The 26,287-nt window shown below is 35.2% G+C and overlaps 1 protein-coding gene across 3 annotated transcripts in view; it reads left to right on the forward strand.

Moving 5' to 3' along the window:
* Positions 1 to 26,287, forward strand: part of LOC123557400 (uncharacterized) — a 124,123-nt gene that overhangs the window by 80,252 nt on the left and 17,584 nt on the right. For all 3 annotated transcript variants that reach the window (XM_045348846.2, XM_045348847.2, XM_045348848.2), the window contains 2 exons: positions 12,396 to 12,456; positions 14,672 to 14,816. In XM_045348846.2, the coding sequence (XP_045204781.2) occupies positions 12,396 to 12,456; positions 14,672 to 14,816 (206 nt within the window). The remainder of the gene's footprint in view (positions 1 to 12,395; positions 12,457 to 14,671; positions 14,817 to 26,287) is intronic.

Genomic DNA, 26,287 nt, shown 5'->3' on the forward strand with positions numbered 1-26,287 from the left:
AAAGTTAGACCCTTAAGATGCACCAGAGTCCACCATTTTATACCTGTATTTAAAAAAAAATCCAGGGGGAGACCCCTGACCCCCTTCACACGAGCAGTGGGCCCCCTCACATACCTACTTCCAGTCAGCGCAATGCGTCTCGCCGGTGATGCCTTCGTTCTAAACTGGTGTCCACAATCAAATATTGCTGTAGCCGGGCCTGTAATATGAGCTAAATATACGTCAAATCATTCCATTTAGCTTTTATCTTTTCAAAATTTTCCTCAAACCCCCATCGGCGTTCCCCTCCCTCCCCCACCCCGTGCGTATACTTGAAAGTCCTTCAGGTACGCCCCAGAAAATGAAGTAAGGTTGAAGAAAATACACCAACAATTTTTATTAATTGGGTCCATTTGACACATGAGCTTATGTTAAAATATTTTAAAGACTGGACAGGAAAAGATCAGTGTTGACTTCGACTTTCAAGTGTGACCCTGGCCTTTGAGCTAGGGATCTGGGTATTGCAAATGACACATTGTCTCATTATGGGGAACATTTGTTTCAAGTAATATCAAAATCCTTCAATGGATGACAGAGTTATGGACCTGAAAGGAAAAAAAACTTACTGACCTTTGACCTCCGACTGACTGTGACTTTGACCTTTGTGTTAGGAATAAGAGTGTTGCGTAAGACATGTTGTCTCATTGTTGGGTACATTTATGCCAAGTTATTGATCATACAGGAAAAAAACCTGTTAACCTTTGACCTCCAAGTGTGACTTTGACCTTTGAGCTAGAGGTCTGGGTGTTGCGCATAACATATCTTTTTATTATAAGATACATTGGTGCCAAATAATATTAAAATCCTTTTAAGGATTGTTGAATTACAGACGGGACTGGAAAAAAAACGCAGCTACATTTGACCTCCAAGTGTGACCATGACCTTTGAGCTAGGGTCCGCGTTTTGCCCGTAATAGGTTGTTTCTTCCAGGGGAATATTTGTGCCAAGTAATATATAAATCCTGTTTTGCATGACAAAGTTATGGACCGGAAAGGAAAAAAACCTATTGACCTTTTATCTCTAAGTGTGACCTTGACCTTTGAGCTAGGGTTCTGGGTTTGTGCATGGCACATTGCCTGATTATGAAGAACATTTATGCCAAGTAATATTATAATCCTTTGATGGATGACAGAGTTCTGGACCGGACACGAAACAGACCCTGTTCATGCCGACTGCTAAGTGTGACCTTGACCTTTAAGCTAGAGATCTGGAAGTTGTACACGACACATCATCTTATTATGGGGTACATTTGTGCCAAGTAATATTAAAATCCCTTCTTGGATTGTTGAGGTACAGACTGGACAGGAAAGAAGCCCTGTTGACCTTTGACCCCCAAGTATGACCTTGACCTTTCAGCTAGGGGTCCTGGTTTTGTGCATGACACGTCGTCTCATCATGGGAAACATTTGTGCTAAGCAATATTACAATCCCTTCAGGAATGACAGAGTTATCGACCGGACGCGAAATTGCGGACAGATGGACAGAATGACGGACGGACAGACGGAAAAGCTCAATCCTATGGTCCCCGAAACTGGTTTTCAGTCAGTAGGGGACTAATAACAGAATATAACTTGCTATGGACTAAACCTCTTATATCCTTAGGAGCACACCGAAAGTGTTGCTTTCCACTCTGTTAAGTCAGGCATGTCTTATAAGTATAGTAGGCTGGTCATTTTAACTTTTGGGATTATAAACTTTTTGTCCTCAAAAATATCAAAGCAAGTTTTTGAGATATTGCATCTGGAATTCTAATACTTATTGTGGCCCTTACTGTGGACCATAAGCTGTATTGTTCTTCTACTGGTAAACTACAGCATAAATGTGTTCGAATAGATATTTTAAGATCTCTAGCACTTACTGGTAGCCTGCCTTTAGTATTTTAGCATCTTTGTCATAAAGCGTTGGGGTGTCAAAATTCAGAACAGAATTTCTAACCAAATTTAAGCAAACACATTTCTAAAACAGACTCGGCGGCATTGGAGATAAAAGGCTTAAACATCAAACATGTATATCTCAAAGTCAGAAACAAGAAAAACAACATGCGTAGGGGATTCGTGAAACAAAAATGTATTCACAATGTTACTGCAGATGGCTGATCAATATTTGCTCGAAATTCATTAACAGTCCCGACAATTATTTATGCTTCTTGAACAGTTGCTTTATTATGCAATGGATGCAAGTGAATAAGAAATGATACTCTTTTGTTTAACTGATTTTGTTGTAGATAAATTTGCAATACTTTGTGAAATTAAATATCACCTAATTTTCAGAGTCATGCCATGAATTCCCAGTCCAATACTTCCACTTTGTATTTCCGCAGTAGCGAACTATGGCAAGTCTATATCTGCATGTACTTCTCGTGTGGCTATCGGTGTGTAACATTATCGTTTTCGCATTAACCGTTATTATAGGCTATAGTATTTATTTTTTACCATCGGTATTTAAGAAATTACTAGAAGTGTTAAAGACCCACCACGACCTAGTGGTCTACTTTTTCCTCCCACATGAACTTGGTGCAAATAATTCTGGTAATACTGGTATAATACAGTTATTCTACAAGATGGCAGGTGGACATTTTAGATCCTGTTTTCACAACTTCATCTGCAAATTTATTCAGTCATTCTCTTCTCAGTATAGTTTTATGAACATAGAATAATAACTATCTTACACTGTAAAAACAAAGTGTGGTCTAAACTCAACTTAATACATGAAGTACCGTGCATACTACTACATTAATTTAATAATATATTTAGACAGTAAATATTGTCTTAGCCTTGTATGTAGGTATCGTAAAATTGTAACTAGACACTTTTTATTTCTCATTTCTCCATACCAAAAAATGTATAATTACCATCATAGAAATACAAAAGATTACAGTTATTTTGTACTGCGTCTTTAAGGTAACTTGAAAAACAGCTGCAGCCACTACTGACCTTGACATTTTATAGGGAAAATTTACAAGTACATGTATATATTCCTCTCAAAATATACTAAATATTTAAGAAACGAAATGATTTTTTTCGGTGTTCATACGAAATGAACGACAGAATAGGATCGGCAAATTAAACATGAATCGCGCGAAATAAACGACAGAATAGGATCGGCAAATCCATGAATCGCGCTAGCGATTCATGTTTAATTTGCCGATCCTATTCTGTCGTTCATTTCGCATGAACACCGAAAAAAAAATAGTTTCATTTCTTACATTTACATTATATTTCCTTTCCATTTGTAAACTATATAATATCATGGATTGCATATAATTTGTAGAATTTAATATTAAAATCAGCTTCCCGGCCATTCTGTTCACTAGACGGAACAACTGCAACGTCATCTAAGGAACGTTCTCCCTAACTATACGCGGACGTCGTCAAAACAGCGGTCGGTTATCACTAAGCAGCGATGACGTAACTTTCGTGGCTTTCGTTTTGCTGTTCATACGAAATGAACGTTAAAAGTTTCAATGGAAAAAATATGGCGAATGTAAATATTTAGAATTTAACCTCAAACAAGAGCTGATTAGTGACAAACGCCCCCGAAGTGTGCCCAAGAATGCTAAAGTAAATGTTGTCTGCGCAAAATATGCCAGAAAAGTTTAGGTATGAATCATTTTGCGATCGGATAAAAAAGTTCTCCGAAGGTAACATTGACATTGGAGCTAGGGGTCTGGGTCTTCAGCATGACACACCAACTCATTATAGGGAAGAATTGTGACAAGTAATTTTAACATCCTTTGATTAATGACAGAGATATTACCGGACAAGAAACATACAATGTTAATCTTTGACTTCTAAGTGTGACCTTGACATTGAAGCTTGGGGTCTTGGTCTTGTGTCTGACACGTCATCTCAATTTAGGGAACGTTGATGCCAAGTAATTTTAAAATCTCTTAATCAAAGGAAGAGTTATGGAACAGACAAGAAACAGACCATGTTAACCGTTAACCTGTAAATGTGTCCTTGACCTTAGAGCTAGGGGTCTGGTTGTTATGCATGACACGTTTTCTTGTTATGGGAAATATTTAGGCCAAGTAATTTCGAAATCCCTTGGTGAATGGCAGAGTTACGAACCGGACATAAAACAGACCCTATTAACCTTTGACTTGACTTCTAAGCGTGAACTTGATCTTGGAGCTAGGGGCCTGGGTCTTGCGCCTAACACATTGTCTCATTATGGTAAACATTTATGCCAAGTTATTTCAAAATCCCTTCATGGATGACAGAGCTATATACCGGACACGAAAAAGATCCTATTAACCTTTGACTTCTAAATATGACCTTGACCTTGGAGCTAAGGGTCTGGATCTTGCCCATGACACGTCGTCTCATTATGATAAGCATTAAAATTTTATTCTAAGTATTTTCAAAATCTCTTGATGAATGGCAAAGTTACGAACCGGGCACGAAACAGACCCTATTAACGTTTGACTTCTAAGTGTGGCCTTGACCTTGTAGCTAGGGGTCTGGGTATTACGCATGAAACGTCGTCTCATTAAGGTAAATATTTATGCCAAGCTATTTCAAAATCCTTTCATGGATGGCAGAGTTACAGCCCGGGAATTTACAAAGTTACGTTCGGACGGACAGACGGACGGAGGGACAGACAGTACGATTTTAACTCCCTGAGGCCGATATCATAATATACCTGCCCCGGCGAGATAAGAATTACCACCTGACGTCGAAGAACATTATCTGATCTTATCATAATCACACTTGCATGCAGTAAATTGAAATCATGCATTGAAATATTATTAACATGGGTGTAAATCAAACTATAGTTATAAAATCTTCCAAGTTTGAACAAATATTTATATATATCCACTATCGTCCGTAACTTATATCCAAATAGATTAATAATTTCACTTTGAAACATTCATCATTTTTACACACCTATTGCGTTTAATAAATATTTGAACATTTCCGATTTTATTACTTTTTTCACATGTAAACACATTAAATTCCAATAAATACAAATACATTATTAACACAGAATATTTACATCAGCATTACTCAAAATTAACACCCGTTTTTGAGTGAATATCGATGGTTTATTTTGATGTAAATTAATTTCTAAACATGTACACAAACGTTGTGTGACATGCACTGAGACACTTAAGTTGTAATATTTACACCCATCTTTGAAGAATTATTAAATTTACAAAAAGCGTGTATTTACACTCATTTTTATGTATGAAACATGTTTTGCTGTGTTATTTTTATCCATTTGAATTTAATGCGATGTAAGTGTACGAATATTTCAGCTTTCTAAAACTTAACATTTTCCGACCATTCATTTCTCTGATAATGAAATTGCATCGTCGGAATCATCATCCGGCAGAACTGATACGTCAAAATCAGCATAATAATGAATATTTTCTTCAATGTAAGAAAAATCTCTGGCAGCCGACATTATTTTAATCTTTTGTATACACGAAATACAGCGGAATTTGTTTTTTTTTATTTCCTTTACCGCATATTTACAAACATTTATTTTAACAAGGAAACTAATAAATTAATTAGCATAATTAATAATTGTAACATCTAAGAAATAATAGCCGGTATGCAAAATAATTTTGCTTTTATCAGGATTATCAAAAACTAACAAGTATGTGACGTAATCAGCATGATCTCGGTGCCGCGACTATACTCGTCAATCGCCGTCCTGGGGAGTCCTGATAACGTGCGTATAGTCGGATATCGACGCTACGGGGGTAGAAAATATAGCGCCTTTAGTCGCATTTCGGCCTCAAGGAGTTAATATGCCCACCTTCGGGGGCATAAAATTCAAAGAACATACTGTATTGTAAATAAAGTTATTTGCTGAAACATCGTTTAAAGATGTAAGGAAGTTATTTAAGAAATAATGTATAGCAAAACAGTGTTTTATCATTATTTATACACGATGGGCTGTTATACGTCGGGCGTAATAATTTCGGACGGCGTATAACCGCCCGAGTGTATAAATAGTGTTAAAACACTGTTTTGCTATAAATTATTTCGATTCTAATATGTTCTTTATCGTAAAATTTATATCAAATATGATGGAACTATTTCTTCGCGCAAGCATGGCGCCAATAGTAGGTCTTTGTTTAGGTTATAACACACTAAATAGTTGTTGTTCTTTATTCTATATAGAATTGACCTATTTCCAATGACCGCAGCACACATCAGGACCCATTTTATATGTCTGTAACTTACATTTTCTTGAAGAATATTGTCAGTGCTAACTAAAAATCAAAAGAAAAGTGGGGGGTCATGTTTGATGCAAGAAAAATAATTTCAGTCAAACACACAACCTGCAAAATCACCTAAAAATGAGACCCCAAATTATACTAGTGGTGTATGATAGTTTCCATGAAAAATTTTGTCATGTTGCTATTTCATTGTGAAAATGCTACCTACATGTCAAGCATAGATCTGTCATGTGATTTTAGCAAAAAATTGCAAAGAAAATAAGGAAAATAGCTCTACAGAGCAAAAAAGCTGAGGACTATTTGTATCCGCCATTATGCGACTACCATTTTTTTTTCGCGCCATTTTTCTGTTTAGTGTCTGTATGCACGCCAGGACCGGAAATGGTAATACGTCGTGCGGCAGAGTTCATGTCGGGCAAAAATTATTGCGAATTATTCAGCAAAGCGAATAACTAACTCAACATATTTGTAAATTAATCAACACATTTGTGCAGTGTGACATTCCGTTTAAAACACGTTATTAAGTAAAATATTTCATGAAATTTGGAAGCGCTATTTCTTGATGCGTACATGGTGCTAAATATCACGTTGACGTGACGTCAACATAATATCGTTGTGATGATTAAAGCATTGTTAGTCATATTAGATTCTAACACGATTAGATTCATTTTCCTATTAAACAAAGAAGGAAGAAAGCAATGAATTATCACACAATAAATCACTGTTCTGACGTCACAATTATTACGTCATGGCGTCAAGCGGCATAGCGGCGCGCTGGAAAAAAACCTAATGAAAACGGGCAAATATTTAATGCACGTCATCAAGGACGTACTTTAAAATCCTTTATAATGTGTTAGAATCGAAATAATATATCTCATTTAGTGATTTGCTCTTGAATAAATCGTTGCTTGTCGTTCAGATGCGTATTATTATATCACTCGGGCTACGCCCTCGTGATATAATTCCTTCGCATCTGAACCCCAAGCAATGATTTATTCAACGACAAATCCCTGGATGAGATATATTATTTTTTAAATAATAAATAAATAAAAACCTAAAATTATCAAATGTTTTTGTAAAATTCTTGAAATAGATATATGCGTAAAAACTTAAGCCGCATTAGCTCTAGATAGTTGGTCAAATTTGTGCACTAGTCAGTAGTGTACATCACAGGCACGTGTCCAGTGTATTTTTTTTGTTTAATATAGAAAAATCCCTTTTTTCACACAAATATACTTTTTATATGTTAGTCAAATGGAAAAAAAATAGATGACCAAAAATCCGGTCACAGTATCATATACATTCAATAGGTCACAGTATCATATGTATACATGACATTGAATGTATATGATACTGTGACCGGACTTTTGGTCATCGATTTTTTTTCCATTTGACTAACATATAAAAAGTATATTTGTGTGAAAAAGGGGATTTTTTATATTAAACAAAAAATATACACTGGACTCGTGCCTGCGGTGTACATGTATTTACAACTATGCTTTAACCGCCTCGATAGCCTAGTGGTAGAGCGTCCGCTTCGAGTGCGGGAGGTCGTGGGTTCGATCCCCGGCCGCGTCATACCAAAGACGTGAAAAATGGTACCAGTAGCTCCCTTGCTTGGCGCTCAGCATTAAAAGGGAAACTGGCCTCTTCTCTCATACCCTCGTGGCGATGGATACCATCAGGAATGAGGTGTCGAGAGTGATTAATAGAGAGTTTGAGATTTCAACCTTCGCCTTCCCCTTCAACGTCTCTTGCGAAGTTCACGTATGAAGTTGAAGTTCGATTAAAATTCCTTGAGATTTCAAACTTTAGGATGAACCTTACTTCTTTTAATCGGCCCATTCAATTTATCCGTAATTATGATCGTTTTTTTCGTGCATTTTGATATCAATTGTCCGAAAGGGCAGGACTTTTACAAGAGGTTTTAAAAAAAATTAGATAAAAACATTTCAATTAATATAATCATCGCATGGATATTAGTGCGATTACGATAAAAAACGAAACAATGTGAACAATGTAAAAACTCGTTGGTGTTGCTCCGAACATTTAGGTTTTATGTAAAATGATGTCAGTATACAATGCACGATTGTAAATCATACATGAGAGGAAATAAAAATGACAAGAGCTGTCCGTAAGACAACGCGCTCGATTTTTCTCAGTGCTTGACTGAATTAGAGCTTTGCCAATGAAAAAAATCCAACTTAGAAAGAGACATAACTCTGTCAAAATTCAAATCAGAGTTATGGGAATTGTGTCTCCTGGTGTAGGCTTTGATAGTTAATAACTATTTTGAGTTTCAAGTCAAAAGTTTTAATAGAAACAGAGGTATTTGACTTTATCAAAAAAATAACAAAATATTTTAAGTTAAAAAGGGGCATAATTCTGTCAAAATTCAAATCAGAGTTATGGGGATTCTTTCTCCTGGTGTAGACTTTGATAGTAAATGACCATTTTAAGTTTCAAGTCAATAGCTTTGATAGTAACAGAGATATTTGACTTTATCAAAAACTTTAACCAATGCCGACGCCGACGCCAACATCGGGGCGAGTGCAATAGCTCTACTTTTTCTTCGAAAAGTCGAGCTAATAATCATATCAACGTATTCTATTGTTGATGGTGTTCTTGAAAGATAATACAGTTAATATTTTTTTAAACAAAAACATGAGACACCAACTATTACAAATGCATTTCTCGATATACTTTGGAGTTAAGTTAAATATATGCGATAAAGCAAACACAAAAGGCATTCCCATAAAATATAAAGGACATATTTATCCGTCATGCTGTTGACTAATTCTTCATAGTTTTTCTTAAAGGTTTTTTTTTTTCACTTTGAATTGGTACTTTGTACATCGAATTCCTAAAAAGACGCGTTTTACTTGTAGACTCTCATAAACAATGTACCTGATGAAAATCTAACCTTTTAAAAGAGTATGTTGATAACATGAGCCAATATACACAATTTATGAATACATTTAACAAGCGATTTGAAACAAATGTAAGATACGCTCGTGATATCATACGTTTTGGCATCATGACACTCAATGATTCTGTATGATACCAAACTCTCAGACAGCACAATATAATCGTGCCAAGTCACCAGTTGTCTAGCGAAACAGTCAAGAAATGTTAGGTGGAGACGAAAATTGCCGCACAAAATAACATGTGGGCATATACAAGTATTTGTTTGAATATACTATTTCCTAAGTAAAGCATGTGCAGATCCAGGAATTTTGGTTAGAGGGACACCACACTTAAAGAGGGGGTCACCCATTTAAAGGTGTGTGTGTGTGTGTGAGGTGGGGTGGGGGGGGGGGGGGGTCACACTGAGTTTCAAGACCCGATTTTCTTTGTAAAATGTAAGAATCAAAAGGGGGATTGACCCACAATGCCCCGCTGCCAGGCTCTTGGTCCGTGCATGTAAAGAGTGGAGTTATCCCATACGGCTAACAGGAAACTTCTCGCATCATGATAATTATCATAGATCTGAAATTGTCTGATACTTCAAAGAATTTCCGTCTTTCTAGTACCATTTTATGTTTATAATTAAAACGCAATTGTCGTATTAAGTGTCCGACAGAAATGGATTGATTTTATTTTTGAAGTGAAAATAAAATATTCCACCAAATGATAATCGCGCGTTATTATTCATCTTTCAAGTAAAATGACTGTCATGCCATGTGCCTCCATCCAGATTTCAGTCTTTGATGCCAAGTATGTGGACAGAGTAGATGTAAAAAGACTGAAGTTTTGACTTTCGTGATATCACATCTTCGGACGTTCAAACTTCATTTCATACGTCAAAAAGGCCCATCTAGTATAATCGATACCGCCTGGGGACACAAATATGCCGTAGAAGTTAAAGTTTGAACAAAATCTCAAAGTTTCTCAAAATCAGTTGATAACTTCATACGTCCAGGTTCAATTCAATGTATTTAGTTAAAATTATTAGCCATACAAAACTTCATTATTCTTATACTTATTGATAGTGTTTCGCATCAAATTTAGTCTAATTACACATATGGATAATCGAATAACATAATAAGCAGAAATCTTGAAAGTAAGCTTTTTATCTCACTTAGTAATAAAGAGAAGTCTTAGGCTTACTTGATATTACATGGAAAACTTTAGTAGCAACGTCTGATATAAATAAAATATACGCATATCGGTGACGTTTTACCCCAAATATATATGAGAGACGTTGAAGGCGAAGGCGAAGGTTGAAATCTCAAAACTCTCTAATATAAGTTGTAGAACTTCCTTCACAATCGACCTAAAATAAATTATGTATAAACTAACTATGCTTTGGAATGTCACGGATCAGAGGGGTAGATAGACTGGCTGTATTCATCACTATAACCCGACTGAGTTAACAAACTGTAGGGAATCTTAAGTGGTAGTATATTGATGGCATGTTTGGCTTGGATTTCTTTTGAGGACGTTTTTTCCTGTATTATAAAATCAGCAATAAAACTTCATGTTGGAATTAATTTAAGGTTCGGACATTTTGTCTTGTAATATAACCGGCCTATAGTTGTTTCAGGTGTATTGAAAAATATCATAAATTATTGATTTATGATCACACGCTGATTTTTAAATAACTTTGATTTATCACATGTTTGATGTTGAGGGAATGAAATAGAGCTATTTATTAATTTTGGTATTACACTAGTGTAATAAAGCTTTGACGTCGTTTTAATTTTAATAGTTGGTCTATTAATTAAAGGTAAAGAAAGAAGAAAAAAAAATGTTTTAGCAGGAAAAGCTTACGTGTGATAAAAGGAATATTAAAGTTGTGTCTTGCTTCATTGAATTCATTAAACTCGTTGAAAAAAATTGATAAAATGCTCGGCAGAGCCCTCACTTTTATTTCATTCAATATGAAAAGAAACTCATGTAATATTCCCTATTCATACGTTTTACAAAGAAAAAATAATTATGTTGCTCTCTCTCTCTCTCTCTCTCTCTCTCTCTCTCACTCTCTCTCTCATTTGATTTCTGTTAGCAAGGCAAAAAATGTATGATTTTTTTAAATAGTTTATTTCATATAATGTTAGACTATAGGGGTCATTATATGTGTCATTATAAGTTTTTCTCAGGAGTGTCTTTTCATATTAAATTTATTTAACTTTTTGAATAAAATAATAAAAGGCAAGGCTCTACCGAGCGTTTTATCAATTTCATTCAACGACATTAATTATTTCAACGTGGAAAGACACAAATGTAATATGCTTTTTATCATGTAAGTTTTTCTTGCAAAAGCATCAAACATTTTCACTTTACGTATTATAGACCAACTAAATTCGACCAGCGTGGAAAAATAGAATTAAAAACAAAAAGTATCTTAGAGTAGTACGTTCTATACATCTGTTGTCCAGACGCAGGTCCGAGCCTTAGGCGTTAATGTAACCATTTTTTTTCTCTGTTGAATCGTTACAGAATTCAGTTATATCTAGCTGGTAAATTGATACAAACTACTAAAAATGAAGCTCAAATTAACAATCTACGATCATCTTGAATTTATATTAGCCTGTATTAGACGCATTTAGGTTCTGTTTTCATAGTAGATCACTAGACTAATGTTTTGTAAGCTGTTAAAACCTTTCATAAAAAGTTTGGTTACAAGTTGATTCACGGTTCTTCTAATGTCTACAGTTGGGCCCTAAATAATTCAAATACTCTGAATAACTAACTTCACCATTTAGCCACTGCTTTATGCAATGTATACGTGAATAGATATTTACGTCCTTGCTTTATGTAAATGAATGTAAATATTCCCGGATGAAACATCTTCTTAACACTCGAATAAGCAGCGGGGTTTCTCTCCTCAAAATGATATCGCTGTAAAATATGCTCCTTTGCGCGTCTATGTCTTGTAATCTCAAATACCTAGTAAGCACAGTAATGCAATACTGTGTTGTTTATTATTCCACCCAATAAGCAGAAAGTGTTTGAGCCGATCATCTTTCACACTAATTTATGTAATCCACATTTACTGCCTCTAAAACTGTCAGCAACTGAGTATATTATGTTTCTTTCTATCCAGTTTAAGCTCTGACACTCGGGTGAGCGATTTAGGGCCGTCATGGCCCTCTTGTTTTCCGATATGACTCTCGTATGTTTCTTATGTCTGACGAGGACCTCATTTATCTTTCCATAGATATGGTAGACTTATTGTGAAAGACAGCAATGATATAGAATGGATATATGTGATAAAATCGGTAAGTAATAAAAACCAAGAAAAATAGTTATGGTTTTGTTAATTTTCCAGTCACTTAGGCATTCGGCACATTTGTTTAGTCAATAATGATGCTATATATGATAAAACATCAACAGACAGTCCAGGACCCAAAAACCGTTAATGGGTGCTGGATTTATTTTGGGTCCTGGACTGTATATAAATGGGTGCTGGATTTATTTTTGGTTTCTGGACTGTCTACTGATGTTTTTATCATTATTGACCAAACAAATGTGCCAAATGCCTATGCTCTGAAACTCAATATCTGCGCAAATTTCAGTGGGATCAAAAAGCAAAGTGGACATGTTGATTACTATCGAGAGGTCAAAATAAAATATCCCAGTCTTATAATATTTGCGTTAATAATAGATTAACACAAACTATTGTTGGTTAATTTTTAAACTATGACGTACCGCTAAGGCCGAATATGCTGATTTAGCTTTAGACAATTTCATTTAGTACAACCCTGGGTCGGAAATATTCTATTTAGTATGACCCTGGTTGAGAATTAGCTTTAAGCTATTTCATTTAGTAAGACTATTGGAATATGTCCGACCCAGGGTCATACTAATTGGAATATGTCCGACCAAGCCGGTCATATTAATTTGACCCAGGATCGGACTAAAGATGGCTGTTGTATTCGGAATTGTCTTAAAGCTAATTGGAAATATCCAACCCTGGGCCATAATAATTGGAATATGTCCGATCATGGGTCGTACTAATTCGAATATGGATTTATCTTAATACAGGGTCTTCTTCTTCTTCTTCTTCTTCTACTAGTTACTACACCTTCATAACTTTGAAGAATAAAATTTTATTGTTTTTACATATCAGATTTGTACATTTGCCAATCAATAAAACTTTCCAAATTTTACATTATTAAAACTTTGTACACTGGTAGCTGTTTAAAGACTGAGGGCAGATATTAGAACAGGTACATTGACAATAGCTTTGAAGGAGTCATCTGTGGCTGCTATGTGTGCTACAATGGGCAATATGATCCACTGACCTACTGTTCTAGGAAAAAATAAATATTTGTAGGAATGTTTGGATGTGCCAGAGTGTCTGAAGCTGTATATGTTACCATGTCCATGCCTTGTTCTTGAATCAATTCTTTGCCGGGTATATATATAGCTACTACATGATGGACAATCTTAAAGAACATTATTAATTAAAAGAGCTCTAGTTCCTCTTATCTCTAATGATGACCAATTTAAATTTGAACTATGCTTGCATTATGATATCAATTAGTGATAAATCTAGCAGCCCATCCAAGATTTTTTTTTTCAATTTGATCTATTATGTGGCCCCAAATGGTAAATGAATATTCTAACTTTGGTCTTACTATAGCTTTTAAATATATGCATGTTCTTTCACTTTAGAAGAGTTAATTTTTAAATTTCTACGCAGAAAACCAAGATACTGATTTGCTTTGTTATTGAGTTCATGTGCCATTTCAAGTTGATTTTAAGTGTTACACCTAGATACTTTGATGACTGAACTTTTTCTAGAGTAATAATTAAAACTGGACGGGGATCTTTTTCTGTGTAATAAATGTACTAAGGATATTACATTTATAAATCAGGACGGAAATGATTCCCGTTTACCAACAGCTTCCAAATCAGACTGCAAGAAGTTTAGAGTCATTTAAAGTTTTAACATATAAACTATGCTATCATCTACAAAAAGTCTTAAAGTGCTGTGTTTTATAATATTATAGTCGGAAAATCATTCATGTAGATTAAGAAGAGGACAGGACTCAGAACTGTGCCATGGGGTACACCAGAGGTTACAGACATCTTCTTTGACATTTCACCATCCAGGACTACTGTCTGGGTTCTGTACTCTAGAAAATCAGAAATCCAGTTGAGAGCGTTAAAAGTTATTCCATTGTATTTCAATGTATACGGTGTTTATGTGGCACTTTGTCAAATGGGTCGTACTAATTCGATTTAGTATGATCCTAAGATCATACTTAGTCTAATAGAATATGTCTGACCCAAATGAAAAGTTTAGAGCTAATTCCCAACCAGGGTCATACTATATAGATTATATCCGACCCAGGGTCATACTAAATCGAATTGTCTTAAAAGCTAAATCAGCATTTTTGACCCTAACTGTACGTCATATTAAACACAAAAACATAAAAAAGTGTGAGACAGCATGAGATCAATATCTGTTCACATGAATTGTTACAGGGCGAGGCACGGGTTCTGAAGCATCTGGAACCAGGGAGGGTGGACGTGAAAGCTAGGAGGAAGAAAATACAACAGCAGATGGAGGAACAATCTATTTATCATAAGAAAAAGAAAATCCTGGACTTCATTGCAGATGGAAATGGAAGTAAGTGGGGTTTGTTTTTTACACAGGCACGAAATATGAGCCCATTTCAAATGATATGTACTATCCACACCTTGTTTTGATGGTATATATCATTTAAAAGGAGCTCATATTTCACCACATATTTTTCATTTTGGACTGACTTAGGATGAAAACAGTGCTTTTTTATCTGTCTGGTCATATTTTTCTCATCCTAGGTCCGGTACTTGCGTCTGTGTTTTTTTTGTAACATTTCATGCGCGAATATGAAATTTTATGGTAAAGTAATTTTTTGAGGAAGAAGAAAACAATCAGTTAGAAATATATATCAGGCTAAAGGGTTGTTCCTGGATTGATTTTCAGCCTACGCAAAGCGGGGTGCAGAAGAGGTTATCCCTCTCCTGTTGGTGGGAGTAACCTCTCCTGGGAAAATTTGCAGTAGTTAAAGCTAAATGGGGGGCTTTGATGTATACTTAACTCACAATAAACGTATTCAAAGAGTCAGAAAATGTGACCGTTTATGAAACAAATGCCGTCACAACAATTTCATTATCCGAAGAAATGGTTTTGGGACCTACACAATTAGCATATATAAGAAAAAAATCAGGTATACAAACGAAAACTAAAAAACATTTCGAATAGATACTCATTTTATTAGCTCACCTGAGCACAAAGTTCTCGGGATGAGCTATTGTGATCGCTCACCGTCTGGCGTCCGTCCGTCCGTCGTCCGCATGCCATGAATATACTACCACTTTAGATTCCCTACAGTTTATTAACAGACAGTCTACCTACTCCTCTGATCCGTGACATTCCGTGCAAAGCATGTTGTAAATACATGTATTGTAAATACATGTACACTACTGACTAGTGCAAAAATTAAATCCACTAGAGCTAATGCAGCTTAATATGTGTAGGTTACTAACCGAGTAGGAGGTGTTCATGAATTGAAAATACCCGCGCTCGTGCGAATCGTGACACCGAGAGCGCGTAGCGCTCGAGGTGTTACCGCTCGAGCGCGGGTATTTTCAATTCATGAACACCGATCTAAGAGGTAAGTAACTGACTTACACAACGTCATATTAATTTGTTAGTTTTTATTAAAGGTCCATTACTAAAACCCGAACGAGTATTATATGAAAACCAGAGTTTGAAGCTGAGACTTCCTATTTACTGAAAATATGGCCCACTGCATCGGTTCTGACCAAATAGTCATGAATATGTTCAAGAATAACTAACAAATAAACAAAAACTGTTGCCTATGTCAAACCGAAAGTATCCTTTCCGACTGCTTACGAACCCGTCGAGAATCTTCGGACTTTTTCGGAAGAACCCTCCGAAACGAGGCTATAATTTATAAATAGATGCAAAATACATCATATGCCCAAACGATAACGTGATTTTTACAAACTTAGCACATAGAATTCAACAATTTTGTAACTCAAAAAAACTTCATGAAAATCATTCTTATAATACAGGTAATATACAGCTATACTACAAGTTTTCATAAGGACAATTCAGGCCCTTCCCGAATAAAAGTGTTTTTACAACTTCGTCTGTAAACTTTTTCAGTTAATCTCTTTTCAGTATAATTTTAAGTAACTATCTTACAATGCAGAAACAAAGTATGATTGAAATTTACCTAAATACCCTTATTTATGTACACATGGCTACATTAATTTAATAAGATTTTAGACATTAAACACATTGTCTTGGCCTAATATATGTCACTGTCAATTTTAAATTTAAATTTTGTACATCTCATATTTTTCGTGCAAGTCGTGCTTAATTACCATCATGAAAATATAGTTATTTTGTTGCGCGTCTTAAATGGATATTCGTTTGAAACAATTTTAAAATCACGTGATCCCGAAGAATTTCCGACCGATTACGGAAAAGCGATAAACACGAAAGTAGGACAAAATGACCCCCATGCCAGTCTAAGAAAATACAGAAACAATCATTTGTTTCTCTGTACATGTGTTGATTTCAAGGGAATATTGCACGGCTATCGTAATGTTTAGTACTATATTTCAAAATGTGTAGTCTTTTTTTAAGATTTATGTCTATTCATTTGTCTTTATTTTGCACCTTTAATTAATTTATTTATAAGTCTTTCCTTCTCCCAGTCAGAAAAAAAATTATTGTGGGAATTACTTTAAAAACAGCAGGTAAATTTAGATACGTAAAATTATATTAGAAAGCGTTTATGAAAGTTCTGCTAATTCGCCAATGTAAATGCATTTTTGTTGGCAGATTATTTGTTTCGAGTTTTTCTTCGTTTCATTTTACAGAAAAACAAACAACGCACCAGTATGGTCTCTTTAACATCAATATTTCACTTTCTGAAGTTAACATTCTCATGAAGTGATATTTAAAAATTATGTATCCGAAAATGGTATCGTCTGTTTATCTTTTAAACTGAATGGAAAGTCCGCAATTTGTTTCATTGTTGTTTTTTTTGATGATGTTTTCTTTTTATCTTTTAATGCACAACTTCACACTTCGTTGCATGTTTATAAAACATTTTTGTGCCCCCCCCCCCCCCCCATGAGTGGTGGGGGCATATAGATTTGGTCTTGTCCGTGCATCCGTCAGTCCGTCAGTGAGTCCGTCCGTCCGTCAAAAGTTCGTGACGCGCCTAGCTCGGAAAGTATTTGATATAAATTGATGAAACCTTGCATGAGTCTTTATCATGATATGAACTTGCGCACCTCCTAATTTTCGTCTGGCATCGCCCCCTAGTTATGGCCCCTGAAATAGCAAAAATGCACATTTTTACCTTGTGACACGCCTAGCTCAAAAAGTATTTGATATAGATTCATGAAACCTTGCTTGAGACTTAATCATGATATGAACTTGCGCACCTCCTATTTTTCATCTGGCTCCGCCCCCTATTATTAGAGTTATGGCCCCTGAAATAGTCAAAAATGCATATTTTTACCTTGTAACACGCCTAGCTTAAAAAGTATTTGATATAGATTCATGAAACCTTGCATCAGTCTTAATCATAATATAAACTTGCGCACCTCTTACCTTTCATCTGGCTCCGCCCCCTATTTTTAGAGTTAAGGCCCCTGAAATAGTCGAAAATGCACATTTTCACCTTGTGACATGCCTAGCTCAAACATTATTTGATATAGATTCATGAAACCTTGCATGAATCTTAATCATGATATGAACTTGCGCATCTCCTATTTTTCATTTGGGTCCGCCCCTTATTTTTAGAGTTATGGCCCCTGAAATAGTCAAAAATGTACATTTTCACCTTGTGATGCACTTAGCTCAAAAAGTATTTAATATAAATGGTTGAAAACTTGCATAAGTCTTTATCATGATATAAACTTGGACACCTCTAATTTTATGGCTGGCTCCACCCCTGTTTTAAAGTTATGGCCCCTGAAATAGTAAAAAATGCACTTTTTCTCCAATCTTAGCTCTTATTACAGAGTTTTGGCCCTTGAAATAGCCAAAATAGTGGATTTTTTGTTTGTGATGCTCATAGCTCAAAAAGTATAGGGCCTAGAATTATAATGAATCCTTTTTATAAAATGTTTGTTGAGGCTATACCCCATTAAGACTGTAAACATTTGAATTATTGCCCCTTATTTGTGACAAATGTACCAGTGGGGAGCACACCCTGTGTCCTACAGACACATTCTAGTTCATGATAAACCTAGTTTCGGGCTCTACATTTACAGTTTCGTCGTGGTCATCATCATCATCATCATCATCATCATCATCTAATAATGTAAAATGATTAATGATTATCTTATTCTACTCCTCCCTATTAAGTACTGTGTCGTGAATGTATCTTGAATATGAAAACATGACGATCGTATTTCAAAGGTCAAAATATACAATATTTAAAATAATAAGTATACATTTGTAAATGCTAATTGACGAAGGTATTGTCTATTGTCTGTAAGTACCGACCTTGCACTCATTTATCTTCGCCAGTTTTATCGGGGGTTCCATTATTTTACGAAATATTTGTATCCTAAAATATCCAATATAAATATAAATAACCAATGGCACGGTGGCAAAGTGGTAGCTGTCTGACTGCCACGCAAAATCACCTCAGACCATTTTTTTTTAATTCAATGAACTGTTGTTATCAATGTTACTTTTACTCTTACAATATCTGCGTAACATATTTCACGAAATCTGATTGTTTTCTCTTGTAGATCTAGTATTCATTTTCAGGAAACTCTGGTGAGAAATACTCTGTCTTTCTATCTAAGATACTTTTAAATATGTTTTATTTTCCATAACGTTTATAAATAGACCATACGATTTGATCAGATAAGTATGGCAATATTTCTACCGATAAAATTTGGGGTACGTACGCAGGAGTTGAACCATAAATACAGTTCAGCAGCTAAACGTTTTGTCCACACAGCTATTTGCACACGTAACATTGTGAAAATTATACAGTAAAGAAATATATATGCAATATTTATATCGCTATTTAACTTCAGACACGGAAAATTAATTACGGAAAATATACGGAATATTCTTGAGTGTCAGGTCATTACTTACGGACAATAAAATGACATTAAATAAACATTACATTTTTAACTCATCTAACATTCTTTTCACGTGCTCAGGTATGGTATAATACCTGTGCACGAGCGCAGGTATGGTATGATACCTGTGCACGTGCGCAGGTATGGTATGTAGGTATTCATTTTGGTTATTAACCTGCAGAGAACAATAGAACAGTTGTGTAAATTATGTTATTATTAAGTTATTAAGCAGATATCTATTTCGTGAATTTTAACAAAAACATTTGATAATTTTAGGTTTTTATTTATTAATTAATAACTTCCTTACATCTTTCAACGATGTTTCAGCAAATAACGTTTTATTTACACTACAGTAAGTTCTTTGATTTTTATGCCCCCGAAGGTGGGCATATTAAAATCGCACTGTTCGTCCATCCATCCGACCGTTACTTCGTAAATTCTTGTCTGGGCTGTAACTTTGCCATCCATGAAGGGATTTTGAAAAAGCTTGGCATAAATATTTACCTTAATGAGACGACGTTTCATGCGTAAGACCCAGACCCCTAGCTCCAAGGTTAAGGTCACACTTAGAGGTCAAATGTTAACAGGGTCTGTTTTTATTTCCGGTCATTAACTCTGCCATCCATGAAGGGATTTTGAAATAGCTTGGCATAAATATTTACCTATAGAGACGACGTTTCATGCTTGAGACCCAGACCCCTAGCTCCAAGGTTAAGGTCACACTTAGATGTCAAATGTTAACAGGGTCTGTTTTTATTTCCAGTCATTAACTCTGCCATCCATGAAGGGATTTTGAAATATCTTGGCATACATGTTAATCATAATCAGAAAATGTGTCGGGAGCTAAACCCAAACCCTAGCTCCAAGGTCAAGGTCATACTTAGAAATCAAAGGTTAATAGGATCTTTTTTGTGTCTGGTATATAAACTCTGTCATGCATGAAGGGATTTTGAAACAACTTGGCATAAATGTTTACCATAACGAGACAATGTGTCACGCGCAAGACCCAGACCCCTAGCTCCAAGGTCAAGGTCACACTTAGAAGTCAAGTCAAAGGTTAACAGGGTCTGTTTCATGTCCGGTTCGTAACTCTGCCATTCATCAAGGGATTTCGAAGTTACTAGGCATAAATATTCCCCATAATGAGAAAAAACCTGTCATGCACAACAACCAGGCCCCATACCTCAAAGGTCAAGGTCACATTTAGAGGTTAAAGATTAACATGTCCGTTCCATAACTCTTCCAGCGATGGAAAGATTTTAAAATCACTTGGCATAAATGTTCCTAGTATTGAGATGATGTGTCAGACGCAAGACCAAGACCCATAGCTTCACACTTAGAAGTCAAAAGTTAACATTGTACGTTTCTTGTCCGGTCAATAACTCTGTCATCCATCTAGGGATGTTAAAATTACTTGTCACAATTGTTCCCTATAATGAGTTGGTGTGTCATGCTCAAGAACCAGACCCCTAGCTCCAAGAGCAAGGTTACCTTTGGAGAACATTTTTTATCTGGTCACAAAATGATTCATACCTAAACTATTCTGGCATATTTTGCGCAGACAACTAAGCATTCTTTGGCACACTTCGGGGGCGTTTGTCACTAACAGTGACAGCTCTTGTTTGAGGTTCAATTTTAAATACTTAGTATATTTTGAAAGTTATATATACCTGTATTTTTCCCTATAAAATGTCAAGGTCAGTAGTGGCAGTTTGTCAAGTTATCTTAAAGATGCACCACAAAACAACTGTATTCTTTTGTTTTTCCATGATGGTAATCATACCTTTTTTGTATGGAGAAAATGAGAAATAACAATTATCTAGTAACAAATTGACAGTGACATATATAAGGCTAAGACAATGTGTTTAATGTCTAAATATATTATTAAATTAATGTATTAGTATGCACGGTACTATATGTATTATGTTGAGTTTAGACCACACTTTGTTTCTACAGTGTAAGATAGTTATTATTCTATGTTTATACAACTATACTTAGAAGAGAATGACTAAATACCTTTGCATATGAAGTTGTGAAAACAGGGCCTAAATTGTCCGCCTGTCATCTTGTAGAAAAACTGTATTATGCCAGTATTACCAGAATTATTTGCACCAAGTTCATTTGGGACGAAAAAGTAGGTCACTAGGTCGTGGTGGGTCTTTAATACTTCAAGTAGATAGTTAAAAATAAATACTATAGCCTATTTATTAACGGTTAATGCGAATGCGATAATGTTACACACTGATAGCCACACGAGAACTACATGCGGATATAGACTTGTCACAGTACGCTACTGCGGGAAATATAAAGTGGTAGTATTGGACTGGAAACTCACGGCATGGTCCGTCCACATTTTCCTTTAAACAACATCTCCTCCTAAACCACCCGGCCAATTTTGATAAAACATCACAGGGATGATCCTTGGATGGTCTTTAAAAAATGTTCAAAGAATTGAATTATGTACTCTGCCACGGCAACCGAAAGGAAAAACTTTAAAAATCTTCCTGTCCAAAACCACAAGGCCTTAGGGCTTTGATATTTGGTATGTAGCATCATCTAGTGGTCCTCTAACTAGCAAGTATGCCTTGGGTGAGCCTGTATATAAATCGTGAAATTCATGGCGAACAGAACAAAGGGACAAAAATAAAGGTGAATGCCTTCTCAAGTACACATACTTTCCTTCCCAACAAATTAAGGTCGTCTAAAGCAAGCGTATGAAAGAATAGATCTATTTATGCAAATATATAACAACCAGAACGATTCTGATTCAAATGAGCTAAAAACAGAAACCAGTTCATTCTATTCTTTCAATAATCTTTAGAATTCTGTACGGTTTAGAAAGACTAAAGATTTGAAAAAAAAAATTGAAAATTGGCAGATTAATCCTTCTAAGTTCTAAGGCAATTGGTGATTGTGTTCTTTCCAGACATCATTTCGTACGATAATCTTTGAATTTCTGTTTTTTTTTACCATACACATTTGGCCGACGTCTGTCCTTACACTGACAGAAGAACCTCGGCCTTCTGTCCATACACTGGGCAAATTTTTAAACAAATATTTTTGAGAAATTTGCGGTTTTCAGGGATCTGCCTGATGCACACGCTTCATCCGTGTACATAGTCTATACTTGCTCCATTAAACGGCAAATATAACGCAGGACAGGGATGAAAAAATCGAAAAATTGTGTCTCTCCTCGCTTAAATTTATTTTCCGTTGTTTTTTTGTTTTTTTTTTTGCATTCTAGGGCAAAATCTAGAAAATCGAGCCGTCGTCTGAGGTAATGGTATTCAGCCGATGAAAGCCGTGTTATACGACAAAAAAGTCTCCCCCTCACAGAGAAATCAATGAACAAATTAGGAGCCTACCTTTCCTAAAGATCCATGCCTGCCATCTTGTTTTTTTTCTTGCCGTACACCAGGTCACGTGACAGCATACACTGCACAGCCAACTGTACGATATGTTCGAAACACATTTTTTATGGTACCATTTTCCACATGATTTATTATCACACTGAATCATGTCATCGATAATGTGTGGCATTTTACGCGTACAGTAAAGTCTAATTTTTAACGTTTCTTGATTCAATACAAGGCATTTTAGGCATTTTTCTAATTTTAGGGAACAATTCCATCTCATTATTTTCAATACATTTTAAAAGACGTAGCAGTAAATCGAATTCTAGATATATCAACATCAAAATTGTTTAGAACAAGTTCTGTCAGAAAAGCAATAGCAGATACACCTCAATTTGAAGAATTATTTTGTCGCTGAACACCGTTATTATTGTTGTTAGTAACTTGTTACCACTATTGTAAATTTGAGAAATTTGGATAGTCAGGTTAGCATTTAAAGACCTATTTGATTTCAAACTTTCCAGGATAAAGCCTGGTCCATTAGATGTCCTTTAAAACAAAGATACCAAATGAATGTTGCCATTAAAATGAAGCTGGCCACTTGAAGCATTTTGTTTCTTGAAATGTTCATTTATAACCCATTCTTGTTTGCTGTCATCAAAATGCGGGGCAAATAAAGTGTCCTGTAAACCATTAGCTGGGCCTAATAGACCTTGAGCTGACAATAACCCCCATCCCCCCTCTAGGGATATTTCTATGTTATGATTTTCTTAAAGCATATAATGTGAGCTATCATTCCAGAAATTCTGCCATCTGGCAGTCGGGTTCTTTTTACGTTACAGCCTACTTCATACGTTACCATTAATAATTTCCAGAAAATACTGACTGGCATTACTGTAAGCCATAAATGGTTTACTACCTACACAATATGTCAATATATAAAGACAGAATATACAGATTTATATTTTGCAGGTAAAATTGACACTTATAGGCATGTGCTTTACGTTATCAAATGTACGTTACCAAAAATTGTAACGAAAATAGAAAATATAACTATGTGATTTTATATTTTATTTGAAGTGTCTATGTCAAAAGTATTATAAAATGAGGTTTTAGTTATAAGAGATAAGAGCTTGACATAATTATATCGGTTGTAAAATATTTCTAATTATTACGAAAAAATAAGCGATAATGTATAGAGATAAAATAATATAATGTTGACAATATGAGTTTCAAATTTATAATGATTATTTTTTTAAAAAGTCTAAAAATATTTGGGATATGGTAAAATATTTTGTTTAAACAGATATGTAACATGTACAAATTCCATAAATATGTATTATATATTTTAAAACATATAAATATATCACAAATTAAAAATCTATGTAACAAAATTACTAATTAAATAAATTATAGATAGTTTTCTTCAAACTCAATTTACAATCAAGATTACCAAAGGATCATTTTTCATGTGAAATGAAACTGATTACATTGAGTGGAAAATGAAATGAAATAAAATAAAATGAAATAAATAAATAAATAAGTAAATAAATAAATTAAATAAATAAATAAATAAATAAAAGTGTGAAATGATTTGCAGAGAGTGAGTGCTCAAACTTGCTTCATATATATGGCACCTTTGAATTATTCAATCAATGATAATGCTACAGTCCAGCATATGTTAAAAACGTCAGTAGATGCAAGAAATGAAGTTAGCCAGAAATATACTATAGTGACATGTGACTCGGCTGTTGTTAAGAAGGCATATTCTTTGGTTCTGCAGTCTAGAGATGGACTTGGTAATAATTGTTAGAATAGGTGTCTTCACACAATCTGCTCTATATTTGGGCCTGTAAGAAAATTAATGAAGGGCAATGGTCTTGCAGAACTTGTAATAGAATCAGGAATTTGTTCTAGTGGTTCACTTGATAAAGTATTACCAGGTAAACGCTACAACCATACCCTAAATGTACACAGGACTGTAACAGAAGCTCTTGAGCTTTTGCTTCTATGCAAGTATGAAGAGACAGAACCCCGCAAGGAAAGCATTTCAAGAGACACTAATATTACAGTAACGAACTGAAAGTCCGTGCAAAGAAAAAGTGTTTGAAATAATAACTCTGCTGAAGAGTATTTCAACAGACATGAGCGGTTCAAATCAGAAATCAGAAAGGGTGAAAGTCGCAAAACTGCTTAATTTTGGTAAATGTATGTAGATGCAGAAGAGCTACTCCGAAGAAATGATTTTAGTGCATCTACGTCTTCTGTACCGGCATTGAGAAACGCTGTAGATATTACTACAGAGCAGACAATTAACAGACATGCAAAGTCTGAGGTTGGCATACTTTGTTTCAATAGAAACTATGCTGCATATTTCCACTTGTGCATGACCCGTCATTGCAGAGCCAGGTATGCTGAAGCAACACTTCCGAAGGCAGACATAAATAGAGAAGACATGTTCGACCACAAAGAAGTATAACCTGCTCAGATAGGCATCAGTGAAGAAGAAGTTATGGGTTATGATGGTATAGAATCATTAACAAACCCATTACAGGCTGAACAAAACAACAAAGATGAAATTTACTGTGTCGTCTGGTATTCCTGCGAAAGCAGAAGTCGCCCGTGACCTAAAGGCAACTGAAATAGGTGAAAAGACAATGGATTGATTATCAAAAGAAGATTTATTGAAAAATCAGTTCCTTTCCAAGACCACATTAAGAGAAGAAAACTTAAAACATTTGCCACAGCTGAAGTTAAAAGGAAAGTAACAAATTCTCAAAACAAAATGCTACAGATGAGAGCAGAATGTAACGTGTATGAACAGTTGGTACTTTTGGCTGTTCAGCACAAGATCTAGAATTGACACTTTCTTTTCCTCTAGGACCTGTCACCTGACCGTTATAGCTTCTGCGACTGGAATGCCAATGAAAACAGACAAGTCAAAACTACTTAACGTAACGCAATGCTGCAAAGCTTAGTAACCATCCCTACAACATTTCAAGATGTAGCCAAAGCTGTGTTCAGTCAACTACCTAAGACAGCTCGTGTTGATTTTGTAACTGATACTTACAGTCCTCAGTCAATCAAATCATATCAGCGTGGAAGACGTGGATCTTCTCCAAAATTCTTACTTGTCAGGAGTGAAAACCAAAGTACCACGTGACTGAAAAGCATTCATGTCAAATAGTGAAAACAAAACACAGTTGATCAATCTAATTTTCGAACAATGAAAATGTGATTCCTATGCACCAAAGATGAAGAGAATACAACTGTATTTTGTCAATGGTGAAAAGTGTTATTTACTCACAAATGAAGATGGGAACAAAGTTCAAGCTCGACCTTATATACCAATGTTTCTATACAAAGGAAGAAGCAGACACAAGAATAATATTCATTGCATAGATATCAGTACTACTAGCACTACAAGAAAGGCGAAAACCACAGTTAGTTCCCCAGAAACAGACGCGTTTGTGTTGTTGGTGATATGTTCAAAAACATGAAATACTGTTTTATTTTACACTGGAACAGGCAATAAGAGATGCCATTTCAATGCTCACAATACATTTATAAGCAAAGGAGAAAGAATCTGCTCAATTTTGCCTGCAATACACTG

This window comes from Mercenaria mercenaria, chromosome 5, assembly GCF_021730395.1.
Source record: "Mercenaria mercenaria strain notata chromosome 5, MADL_Memer_1, whole genome shotgun sequence".
Taxonomy (NCBI): Eukaryota; Metazoa; Mollusca; class Bivalvia; order Venerida; family Veneridae; genus Mercenaria; species Mercenaria mercenaria.